The following is a 13,291-nucleotide window of genomic DNA, read 5'->3' on the forward strand; positions in this document are numbered from 1 at the left end:
AACACTACGACAGCTACTGAACCTCCTCCTCAGAGTTGGTGATAACTTCTCCAGGTTTATCACAGCTGACAACCATTTGATCCATTGTAAATATATAAATATTGGCTACACATAATTTAATGGAATTGTTTGACATTTTGGGAAATATGCTTATTTGGTTTCTTGCGAGTTAGCCATGAAAGTGGTATTGATTTTTTCATCTAACAGTCTATTAGTTTAGCATAAAGACAGGATATTAGGAGAAAGCTAACCTGCTCTGTCCAAAGGCAAATTCTGTTGCCAGCCTCTGAACTAAACAAAACTGAAGGGAACTTAAATTTAATGGGGGGGTGTGGGTTATGGGCCAGATCATGACCACAGACTAAAGTAATGAGATCAGCATCGGAACACCCACTTTACTGAGACAAGTTCAGTAGAACAGAACAAACATCTCCAGACTACAGCACCTCTCGTGCCGTTGTAATGTACATACAGCTGCTCTCTAACCTGAGCTTTGTCTTTCTGCAGCAGCTGCAGGCTGAGGCTGGAGATCTCCTTCTTGATGCTCATCATGATGTTGGAGTAGTTCTCATATCTTTTAAACTGGTTGGTGAGGCTCATCATGCTGTCCCGCACAAACTCATTCTCCCGCGTCAGGTTGGTCTTGATTGTCTGTGAGATAAGTGATCATCATCCATCAAACAGCATCAGCTGTTATTTCAAAGTGGCCTCTCCACAACAACAAGCCACTGAGTATCATAAAATAAATAGTATATTATAGTAGTTATGTTTCCTACCTCCTCCAGAGTGTTCATCTGCGACATCACCTTGTTGATGTAGGAGTGGACTTTAATGAGATCCATGCTGTACAGAGTTCCCTCCAGCAGGTCTACCATCGACTGGAGCTGCTCATAAAAGAATCAGCGTCAGTGATCATCTCCTGACAAAGCCCTGACAGCTTCATGTGCCTTTGTTTAACAGTAATATCTGACCTAACCTCCCAGATAATTGATTGATTCCCACTATTGACATCCTCAGCCTGGGTCCATCTTGATTACTTTCACTCTTTCCTTTTCAACACAGTCATTTCCTTAAGAGATGCATTTGGTTGATCTATAGGTTAAAGTGCAGTCAGATCAAACATCTGAAGCTGCCTCTGGTTTCATATGGTACATACCGAGCTTATGCTTCCGTAGCCTGTGAACAATGAACGTGTGCTTTAGGTGAGTGAAGAGGTCTGCTGACATGTTCACATCACATACTGATGACACACAGCTCAGGTCTCACTGCTGAAGTGTGTTTTTATTGCTGAAACATTTTCATTCTCAGGTGTTATAAACACTGTTGTCTATAGGCAGCGCTACTGGGTATTAAAGCTGTCACATGTCTGGTGACATTCATTAATTTGTGTTTATTCAGTGATAGTGAACAATATAGTTAAGTCAGAATAGTGGAGATTACTATGGAAGCCTAATGCATTCACTTGAGAAAATAAAATTCTGAATTCTGAGATAAATATCTTGTAAAACAGGGCAGATTGTTTTTCTCAAGTGAATGCATTACACTTTTGTAGATTACTACTTAACAAGAAGCTGTAATATGTCCTCTGAGCAGCTACATCTTCAGGACATACTGGAGGCTGTGTGAGTTGGTATCAGGCTGGAGCTAGCTGGTTAGCATGATAGCTTCAGTAGAGGTAATAACTGGTGTTTATTTCCACCTCTGGAGACAGCTGAATGAAGTTTGTTTCGTCTAGACAGGTAAGTAAACAGCTGTTAATGCTAACGTTAGCTATGTAGCAATAGCAAAACTTCCAAATAGTTCCTTTATTCTTCGGCGACTCCAAGTGGTCAAACGTGTTTAAAGCAAAAAGAAAAGCAAGATGAGGCACATTTGAAGATGGAGGTTCTGTAATTATCCTCCAGACAAAAACTAAAATCATCAGAATAATTTGAACCCATGACCACATTAATCTTACGCTCCATGTGCTCACCTTCAGTAACTCAGGTGCCTGTTTCTTCAGCTTCTCCATCTTCCACTCATTCTCACAGGGGTTGAGGGAGGAGGGCGGGGCCGTGCACGAGCACTTACAGTCGGATCCAGAGCTTACCGTCTCCACTGTGTAGAAATCCTCCACGCGTACGCTGCCGCTCCGCAGCCGCAGGCAGGCATCCTTACTTAGAGGACGCATGATGCACTTACAGCGACAGTCCGAGCCCTCGGACGTCATCCGGACTGGCTCAGTCTCCCCAAAGATCTGCAGGAGGCAACAGGAACTGCACATGAGCAACTCTTAAGGCCTGGATTTAAAACATCAGACCTGGATATCAATTACCTAATATTTATTCAAGCCATGTGAGGATGAATAAATATGAAGGTATACTGTGAACTGTCTCTTCCATCAGTCTCACCCCTGCTGGACTTCCATGAATAATAAATCCATTTGTATTGTAGAGAAACAAAAGAAGGGAGGGAAAATTATCCTGAAAAATAACCCCATGCTTCCCCTCTTTTGAACACCAGCCTGTTTAACCCTCTGGGAAAAACATAATTCATAAGACTCCTGCATCACCAACTGGCCTTTGGCTGCCATGTATGATGACAGAGCCTTGGCAGCCATGTTCATGGCTTACTTAATAAACAGGAAGCCAAACACAGCAGCCTGAGCAGACATTCCTCACAGCTCCAACATGAGGCAAGTGCAGGCTGGTGTACAGTGGAGATAGCTTTCACTTCAGAATTCAGCTACACAGATGAACTGTACAGTCAAATTTTGATCTAGCAGACAGAGAATTACTCCACAATGTTTATTAAAATCCTGATTTGACAGGGAAGCGTGAGCGAGTCGGACAGATTAAAGCTTGCTACATTGCTAGCTAGCCGATTGGGGTGAATAAACATGGACAGACAAAAAACACTTGAAAGGTCAAATTTGCACAATAAGGTTAAAATTTGCTCCGTGCTGTTAAACATCTCAAGAGTTTAGTGCATCTTCATATTGAACAGCGGTTGATAAGATCAGCCGCACCAACATTGAAATCCATGTAAATACTGCTGCACCAATGAAAACTGAGACAATGGATTCATCCCAATTCCTTAATGGCTTCCATGTTCCCTTTCCTTTCATCTTAGTCCCTCCGAGTAGGGACAGAAGAGGAGCTGGGAGGAAACGTTTCTAATAGAAGTAAGATGTCCTCCTCTCTGAATGATCCATCACCAGTTGTGATGATGGCAGCACGGCTAGAGCAGCTCTGATCTAGCCTCAGGAGCTGTATTGTTCTGTCAATGGATTGATTTCCCACATGTGCTGAGCACTGTCCACATGAAGAGAAAGAAGAAGGGCGCACAGTTATCACCAGCAACTCACTGGTGTTTTTTTTACTGTCATGTTTCCCCATAAAAACAGAGATCATGTGTTTGTTAAACAGCAGATTTATTAAAACCCTGAACTCTGTAATTACACTGTGAACAAATGAGTCAAACCACAGTGCGAACACCAGCTTCATTGCTCAGATACTGCTCACACATCTAAAATTTCTATTTCTACTCTTTGTCTTATTTAATGATCCAGGATGTGAACATTGATGTCTCCCATCAAACTGTACAGTCTGTGGAAATGGCCACGAACCTCCTCTCAGATTAAACATCCATGACACAGATTCAAAGGAGACATAAGAAAAACATATTTAGAATGAATAAAGAAAGTTGTTTATGGAGATTTTATTAATCAGACCTAAAGATTCACTATTTTAAGTTTAATGGTGACTCTGAAAAACAAATCATATCTAAAACTTGAAGTAAAACACTTGACTCTATTGAAATCTATATCTCTTCTGTCCATTTCAGTATCGAACTGTATTGATGTGGTGGTTTCAAATCAGTTTAGGGTTGCTACCTTTGATGTGTGAAAACCCAGGACACTGTAGCTAGGACCTTAGTCAGCCCCTAATTCAGGGTGGGGTTGTTTTTTTTGTGGAATTCTTTGCCTGTATTTGACAGGGCGGTAGACACCGACAGAGAGCAGGGGAATGACATGCAGTGTTCGGCCAGCTGGGAGTCGAACCAGGAACTCGTAACACTAAAACTTGGCATGCACCCTAACCACCCAGCTGTCAGGTCACCAAATTCATTGGTGGCAGTTGCTTTGTGATAAGGTATATTGAGCGCTGTTGTACCTGTTTTTATCAGCTTACAGACACAGGATTGGACATAACCAGGAAGAAAACAGTAAAGCAGTAGAAGGAAACAAATGAGGTTTTATTTGAAACTCTGAAATTTGAAATTAGAAGTGCACAATTGTTGTCCTGGGAAAGAATATCAGGGCGTTTTCACACCTACAGATTTTTGCTCAGGTCTGGTTCAGTTGAGTTTCTAAAGGTGTAGGTGTAGGTTTGATTTGTTCTTGCACAGTATAAAATTCGAGTGAACCAAAATGCATAATTATAAACCAGGTGAGAACGTTCACTCCTCTGATTGGTCAGATTGTCTGGACCAGGAAAGTAAACACAGGAAGAAGGGTACAGGAACCATCAAACACAAACTTGTGAGTTTCCCTGCTGGTGGGGTTGGATCCAGCTCAGAACTCTGTCACACCAAAAACGAACCGCTCCAGAGTTGGTTTGGGACTGGACTGAGACCACCTCCTCCAGAGGGTCTCGGTGCGATTGTTTTGGTCTGATTACTGTTTTCACACCTGCATAAGAAGACGAACCAGGGTTCAGTTTAACCAATCTGAAGAACGCAGGTGTAAAAACACCCTCAATTTTCCAGGACAGTTGCTCAGAAAAGAGAAAACAATCCCAGGAAAACCGAGACAGGTGACGACAAGGCACACATTAAACCTGGTTTGTACATGAATACTCCCCCTGTGATAAAACCTTGTCTCAGGTCTTCATTAATGAGCTGTGTCTTCATGTCTGAGCCTTGGGGGCAGGATTCTGTCCACATGATGAACAGAAAATAATGAAAACACAACAGTTTAGTCATGAAAGAGCTTCTTTCACAAAGTCTTCATGGTTGTACAGGAGTCAGGAGTGCAGTGAGCTACATCAGCAGAGCTCCACTAATTTTACAAATGAAGGTCAATTCATTTTTTAATGGGGAAAATCAGCCTGTAAAAACATTTGTGTATTGTCATCTGCAGAAAATAACCCTGGTAATGTCATAGTGATGTCATCAGGGTTATCTGAGCCTCAGCTGAGATGAAAGACCTTGACTGAAAGAAATGAGCTTTTCCCAAAACCCGAGGGTCATACAAGATATTATTGGTTATTATGAAAATGTAGGACAAGATTCCTCAGCTTTGATCTGGACTATTGGTTTTTAAATCTGTGTGAATCTCTCAAATCTATGTGAGAATGATTATACATGAAACATTTTACGATGCAGGAATACGACAGGCACAAAGACTGAAGTGAGTAATTAGCGTCATAGCTTTCCGACTGCGTCCTGTTAGTGTTAGTGTGATGTCATTTAATGGCACCTCGTTACAGTTTTATCTCAGTTTTGGATTTTGTCTTTTGGTAGAGCAACACCAGGCTTAACGAAGGTGAGGCGGAGGAGTGGTAGAGGTGGTGGGGGCTCATTAGTGAAGGAATGCAGGCTGAGTGATGGGAGGGGGTGGGGGTGGAGGGGTGTGTGCTTTCACCCTCCATTATTGGAGACATACTGGGAGGGGGTCTAATGGAGGGTAGGACTCCTGTGTGCAGAGCCGGATCAATCCTAACCCATGTCAAGCGAAAAGGCAGCAGGTTGACAAATGCTACAGCCACATGAAAACAGGGTGGATTAACAGATTAGACTTCTTTAGCAGGGGCCCTGCCTACGGCCTCGCTGGGCTGCATTGTTCAGCCCCAGCCCAGCACTGACTGCTGCGTAGCAACATGAGCTTAAATTGCTTTAAGATGGAGAAGTCAGGGAAATTCCAGCCAGATTTACTCTGCTGCTTCATGTTGGGTCAAACAGTTACAGTGCAGGAGAAAGACTCAGGAAGAATCAGAATCATTCTGCCAATCAGAACAGCTGGCCCTTCCCCCTGTCAAATCATATGTGCCGGCGTGCCTAACTAACTGTTCAGCATCTCATGCCAAGCTGACCTACCAGCATGAGAACAGGCAACACAATTAAGAGTGCTAATAATTAAGAGTAGAGGGTATTTAACGCATGCTTTGAGCTCGGAGTCCTCAGTTTTGACCTCTCAAGTGCAGTCAAGTTTCAGGTCAAAGAGATGCGGCTCAAACATGAACTCATGTCTGCAGGACGGGAGGAAAAGAGCTGCACGCTGCAGAGAGCGCTATTAGATCAACTGCTGCAGCCGTTAGCGGCTAACACGCCCTGACAGTGATGAGGTGAAACCCAGCTAAAGACACAAGCTGCGCACTGACTGCTGTATTTGTTAACGTGTTAGCCTCAGTGTTTCCTGCTGCATGTGTGTGTGTGTGTGTGTGTGTGTGTGTGTGTGTGTGTGTAGCCAGTGTCACGTAAACAAGGACATCCTCTCCCTTCAGAGGAATACTGGGACAACAGCATGGTGAACAGGACTCCTGTGGCAAAGCTGCATTTTCCAACTGTCTTCAAACACAAACATAAGTGACCCCCCCCCCCCCCCCCTGTTTTGCTTTTTAAACTATTTTCCCGCAAATGCAGAAACAAGCTCAGTGAATACCTGCTCTAATCAGCCTTGAACCTGTCAAGCTTGTGATGTTTGTGATTTAAAGACAGACTATCCCTTTAAAATCTACATCATCTCCTGTCAATGGCTCTCAAGACCAAACCTAGGGTCCACATTCCAGTCCACAGAGCCCACCTGATTTTTTTTTCTAATTAGCCAAGCTCATGGTAAATTGTCAGACTGTAAAGATTCACTTGGTACAAAGAGGAGTTGTAGCCTTCAGCTGGAGACGAGCCGTGAGGTCGAAACACAAACACAGGAATGTTAATTAGCTAAACACAGTGTATCAAGCACTTGCTGTTTTTGGGGGTACACATCCACATTCCATCCTGTTCATGTGTCCATGTAAACCTTCAGTCTGCAGCACATGATGACACAAACTCCAGGATTCATGACTTTACTGTTCTACTCAACAGCCACTTTAAAGAGCTCGTCACACATTTGATTTGTTTTTTTTGTTGAACCATCAATTCATCATCTGCTGAAACAGATACAAGCTCAAGCTGTTGACATGGCTCCATAGTAAAATCCACATACTATAATAATCCATTCATCAGCACAAAGAGACACTTCTCTAACTGTCAGTGTGTCTGGAGACGTGAAACATGAGTGGAATGATAGATGCTGCCAAAGCTTTCCCCAGATGATTTGATACAACAGATGTTTATGAAAAAGCTGCAGAGTTACTGCACGACATCATACAACAATTTAATGAACAAAATAATAATAAAGAAAAACAAAACTAGGTCTAAACGTAGTGTCTGTCTGGACCTCTGGTCAAATCCTGATTTTATAACTGTGACGTTGTCAAAATCACCACATAAGACTGACTGAATTAGTAAATTAGTGCAGATGCTAATGTTAGCCACTTATAAGAGCAAATATGTAGAAGGTGATTGTTTAGCATGAACAAAAATCCATTAATCATTAGTTTTGTATTCGTGTTGTTGTTGTTATTATCATGTGTACATGATCTGATTGACACCACAGACTCCATCCACACCTCAACACATGAAACTATGCAACTACAATATGGTTTAGGTTAAGGTCATGACAAATAAGATAGTAAAATAAATCCGGACCATACTTGGGCCACATGCATCCGGTTGCACAGCCCGGATCTGGCCCATATACAGGAGGATTGTCAGATGTTACTTACACATCTGGATCAACTCTGGTGCACACAAAGAAAATCTTCCTGCTGTCAGCCAATACCAAAGGATAACAGCTGGAATGTGCCAGATGTGGAAGGATGCAGTAGCTTCCTATTTACCATTCAATTATGAGAGTGCTTTTAATCTTCTGGTTTAAAGCAACAGCTTCGAATCATGTTGATGGTTCACTGACTTGGAGATGGTGCTGCTTTCACTCCTGAGACCTGAACAGGTGTGATCTCACACACACCAACTCTTCAATTATAAGAAGAAGCTAGCTGTGTGTTTTCAGTTTAGCACACAGCTGCAGCGGGTTCCGATGTTTTCAGTCAGTCACACTGAGTGTGGTTCTTCGTAGACCGCGAAGACTGAACAGAAATGAGATGGTCTGGTCACTAAAACTTGTTTTAAGTCTCTTGGTTTGTTGAACTGAGCTGAAATACAATACTTAACATTTAACAGTATTCCTCAGGCTCTCTGTCACTGTTGTTTGTTTTCATTACCGGAGCGCAATGAATCGTGGGATATGTTGGAGTTCGAAGGATCCTCCTGTTGGAGCCTTCGTTGTCCAGGAAAAGAAGGACACATCTCAAGGAGCCTTTGAAATGGGACAGTCTAGTCGCACCACTGTGACCTAATTGGTCTTTAGATGCCTCTGAAGGATGAGACCCTAAACTGGGACACAGTTTTCTTACAGTAGTCTTACTTTACTCACAGCAAGACAGTGGTTACAAGTATTTCCCAAAATGTTGAACTATTCCTTCATGGTTAGAGAAAGATTGTAGTTATGGTTGGTAAAAATGATGAACACCTGTCCACCATTTCAGCCTCCACACCCACACAGGACACGCTACATCCTGCTGTGACACTGAAGGCTGGCACTGGATGTGAATCATGATGTGCAGAATAGATCCTGGGCTAGGACCTGCATCATGATAGGACAACAGGAAAGACGAGGTGAAAAATACAATAATGCTGCCGTTATTGTCCCTGTCCTCCCTGACAGAAATTAGTCTCACACAGAGCTGCAGGTCTTCATTGAGTACACTGCATGTGTAAATGAGTAAACTCACTGTTGAACCTTCAGTCCGTCACGCATTAGCTCACACCTACATCTGTAAGTGGAATATAGAGCGGGACACAAGGGTCCATATCTGCAGGCGGTCCAAGGTCCACAGAGAGATGATCGAGACAGAGAGAGGCTAAATTAGAACTTATCTGGGATCATAAATCTTTATCTCTAGGATTAACGGATCTGAGAAGACACAAAAGTCTGAGAGAAAAAAAGGCCAGTGAGGCTTTTCAAAGTCCATTTTCTTTACTTCCCTATTTTATTTATACGTTTTGTGGTTTTGGCTTAAAATTCAGGATCCATGTTGACCAAGCAGGGTCAAAAACCGGTCATGTAACGGGCTACACACTTGAACGGCTGAACGGCAAACGTTGACCCGTTCACACTGACACCAACAGCAGGTTTTCCCCAGGTGGTCGCCTCAGTGTCAGTCCCTCTCTTTTCCAACAGCTTCCAGTTGTTTTCACCACAAACACGGAGAGCTGACTCTCTGCAGTCTGATGATGTTGACACTTCATCAGGCCCCATGTGACATGTCTCATTAATGTCTTACATTACATATCTCATCTGAAGCAGAGAGGCAGCGTACAGCGGCTGTAAGTAACACGTTTAGTCTGAGTGTTGACTGAGCATCTCTGCATCCCCTCCACGTCCTCCTCTAAGCAGGTTGTGTCTCCCATTAATGCCAGTGCCACCAGTCTGGCCACAGAGACTGTGACTGGACTGTGACTCTGAGACTGGAGGACGGTGCTGTGAGGAGAGACATGACATGATGTGTGCTAATGTAAAGAAACAGTGAATGAACTGTATGACCTGAAGTTACTGATGTGTAATGCTGCACATTCATATGCATGTTTTTTTATTTTAAATATTTGCATATTTTAGGTTCAAAAGATTTTGTGCAAATACTTTTCTCTTCTGTTGAATAATTTAAAAAGTTAAAAAATGTCTTTTGGTAAATTCACATGAATTAGTGACTGGATATTCATATCATTACACTGATCACAATTTTTTGTGTCACTTATTTGTAACTTTATAACCCTACAATTAGACAAGAATAAACAGTGTGTATTTCTGCAGTCTCTTGTCAGGGTACAATTAGACTTAGATTTACAACTGTAAACATTATACACAGCAGTGCATCACACACATCACAGCTGAATTTTTAAACCACCAGTATAATAATATACCACGGATAGCAGTTCTCCCAGTGATGCCAGAGGACAGACTTTAAAACCCTACTACTGGTCTATAAAGCTCTTACTGGTCTCTGGTCTGAACACATCTCTGCTCTACTTGTATGATATGAAGCATCCAGACCTCAGGTGATCTGGGACAGGATCACTCAGTGTACCCAGAACCCGAACCAGAACCAAACAAGGTGAAGCAGCTTTTAGTTTCTCTGTTCCTCACCTGTGGAACAACCTGAACACCTGAGATCAGCTGAAACTGTCCACTCATTCAGTTATTATCTATTCTGAATCAGTGAGTAAAACATCACCAATAAACCACATACAGAACACCTGTTTAATCTTGAACATTTGTTTGTTGTTAATGTCTTTTATGTATTTAAATACTTTATTTGTATTCATTTAAATGTGTTTTTATAATTTTAAATGCTGTTTAACATCATCTTAATGTTCCATTGTTAATGAATGCCCATGTCTCTGTAAAGCACAATTGTGTCTGAAGGTGCTGGAGAAATAAACTTGCCTTGATGTTGCTGCTGTTGATAGTAATAAAATCACTACACTTATTATTGCTGCCACTGATATTATGGTGCTACTGACACTGTCACAACTACTACTAACAATACTGCTACTACTTTTACGACCAGTCTTCACATACAACTCCTACTACTCCTGACCCCAGTGCTTCTTTCGCTGCTGTTAACTCGGTGTACACAAACTGGCTGCAGGGATTTGCTCCCATTCAGCCACATAGAGCGTTATGGGAGGTCCAGCAATGATGCTGGGTGATGAGGCTAAAGGTGATGCCAGTCAAGTTCGTCACCCCAAACTGGGAAAACCATTTCTTTATGAAGCTTGTTGAAATGTTGAACACTGCTGTCTAAAGCTGCAGCATTAGGATCAAACCAGGCTCAGGGGTGTCCACATACCTTTGGCCACATAGCTCACTACAAACACCCTTCCTGCTCCTGTCATGCTGCCTCTATCACTGCTGCAACTCTGCTGTTGCTCCTCACTGATTCACTGCTGCTGATTTGACCCGATCATATCCAGAGATGGTTTCTGGCAGTCACTCAACACTCTGGACTTCATGTATAATGTGAACTGTACATGTGTTTCATCTCCTGGCAGTGTGTGTGTGGAGCAGGCTGAGGGAGAGTGAGGGGTTACTGGAGTCCAGCAGCTGCACAAACAAGGGCATATTATTGTTACCCCACTGAGTGGCATCTCTCCCACACTCTGCTGGGATCATGTCTGCACACACACACACACACACACACACACACACACACACTGCACCTATCATTACGCAACCTGTTGTTACTCACGTCAACAGAAGCCCTCATTGGGAGGATTAGCTGGACTCATACAGAATGACACACGCCTGAACTGTCTGCTGCCTTTAGACAGGAAATGTACAGGTGTGACTGGGGAAAGGCGCGCTACTAGTCAACTCACTCAGGTGAGGCTGAGCTGAGCAGGACTGAACTGAACTGCACAGGGTCTGATTTTACATGCACCAGCCGCGTAAATACAGTAGGCGAATACGATGCAGTCATGCATAAAGCTCCTGGAGAGAGCTACTGGTCTGAACCCGCAGGTCTCTGGTCCTACCTTGCTCTGAGAGGACGCATCCTTGCACAGAACCAGCAGACAGGCAAACACGTTCGTGTATCTCCACATTTTCTCTCTGGAGCGGGGAAGTAGATATAAGAAATCCAAAAGCTTCGATCACTGTTCAGTCCATATGGGAGAGGAGAGCGCCTACATTAACTCCATGTGCGCTGCGCGAGTGGAGGATCATACAGTGTGTGTCCGTCTGCCTGTATGGATGGATGTGGTGTGTGTGAGTGAATGTGTGTGCTCCCTGTTTACACCAGCGCTCTCAGCTCGGCCCACAGCTGCGCACCGTGTCACCCGCTGCCCTCCACTGAGGGGAGGGGTTTACACACACACACACGCGCGCACGCACACAGTCTGGTTTGTACAGTACAGTTACCAATATTAATAATAATAATGGAATTGTTAATAATAATAGATGTTTATAGGATGTCGAATGTGCATATATGTGGTTCTAATATATGTCCCTATATGTGTCCCTATATCAACATCACTCTTGATATAGGGGCACGTATGTAATATATTACATTTCCATATGGTAAATCTTCAACAAAGAACATGTAAGGTTTAGCTTCAGGCTAACAAAGTTGAAGCATCAGACACATTATAACAGTGTGACCACCAGAGGGCAGTACACACCCACCTGTCTCCTTTCTATATTCAGTCTAGGCTCCTAATGAAGGATCTTCTCTTAACTACGAATGAAGCCTGCTGCTCCTGCCGCGGAACGTGTACTGCCAAATGCTAGCTTGCACTTACCTTGAGCTAATGCTAACGCTAGTACGAGTTAGCCTTCGTTAGCGTATCCCTGTAGTAAAACGCTGCTATCGAGATTCAGAACGGACCCCAGGTTGAGGGTACGAAGACTACACATCCCACAATACCTCCGGAATGACGTTGCGTAATCTTTGTTGTGTATTTGTGGGAAGGTGCTGTGGGAATAACCGAACGTGATAAAATAAGATTTAACTGCTGACTTAGATTCAAAATATATCAATCTTTTTCTTTTTTTATAGACTTACATTGAGGCAGTCTGAAGACGTGTTGAATTCTCATGTGTTGATTAACACGTGTAAGTAGTTAAACAACAGATTCACATTAAGACATTTACACTTTCGTAGGTCTTACGAAAAACTTATTCATCACATCCTACAGAAAGTGTGGCCGTTCTTCAAACAACAGATTTCAGCTGTTGTCTTGGATGGTAGCGGCCTTGCTAATCGTTGAATAGCACCAGAGTAATTTTACATGTGGTAGGATGCCCCTTTTAAAAGATTTCATATTTAATTTTATAATAATAAAGTTGTAGTCTGTTATGATTTAATTACCCTCTAGATGTGTTCACAGAGGCAAACTTCTCTTCTTATTATATTGAAATTCAAAATACATAGACATACATTTTAGAAGAAAATGGACATCATTCTTAAGGGGGGCATCCCACCCCAGTTTACCCTATTATTTATTCATCTATTAACACTTTTAGCTGAGTGCACAATATTGTCACTGTTTGTATAGTTACATCTTTTCAGGAAGACAGTCCACTTCCAATCTGAAGGGCCTTTGGCGCCATCTGCTGGTCAGCCATTACCTTGCAGCTCTGTCCTAG

The 13,291-nt window shown here is 42.8% G+C and overlaps 1 protein-coding gene across 1 annotated transcript in view; it reads right to left on the reverse strand.

Moving 5' to 3' along the window:
- LOC130169966 (olfactomedin-like protein 2A) overlaps positions 1–11,944 on the reverse strand; it is a 39,509-nt gene extending 27,565 nt beyond the window's left edge. Inside the window, exons 1-4 of the mRNA XM_056377030.1 lie at positions 11,680–11,944; positions 1,973–2,236; positions 777–884; positions 487–651 (exon numbers count right to left, since the gene is read on the reverse strand). Of these exons, the coding sequence (XP_056233005.1) occupies positions 487–651; positions 777–884; positions 1,973–2,236; positions 11,680–11,748 (606 nt within the window). The 5' untranslated portion in view covers positions 11,749–11,944. The remainder of the gene's footprint in view (positions 1–486; positions 652–776; positions 885–1,972; positions 2,237–11,679) is intronic.
- Between the last annotated feature and the right edge of the window lie 1,347 nt (positions 11,945–13,291).

The sequence above is a fragment of the Seriola aureovittata genome, chromosome 5 (assembly GCF_021018895.1).
Source record: "Seriola aureovittata isolate HTS-2021-v1 ecotype China chromosome 5, ASM2101889v1, whole genome shotgun sequence".
NCBI lineage: Eukaryota > Metazoa > Chordata > Actinopteri > Carangiformes > Carangidae > Seriola > Seriola aureovittata.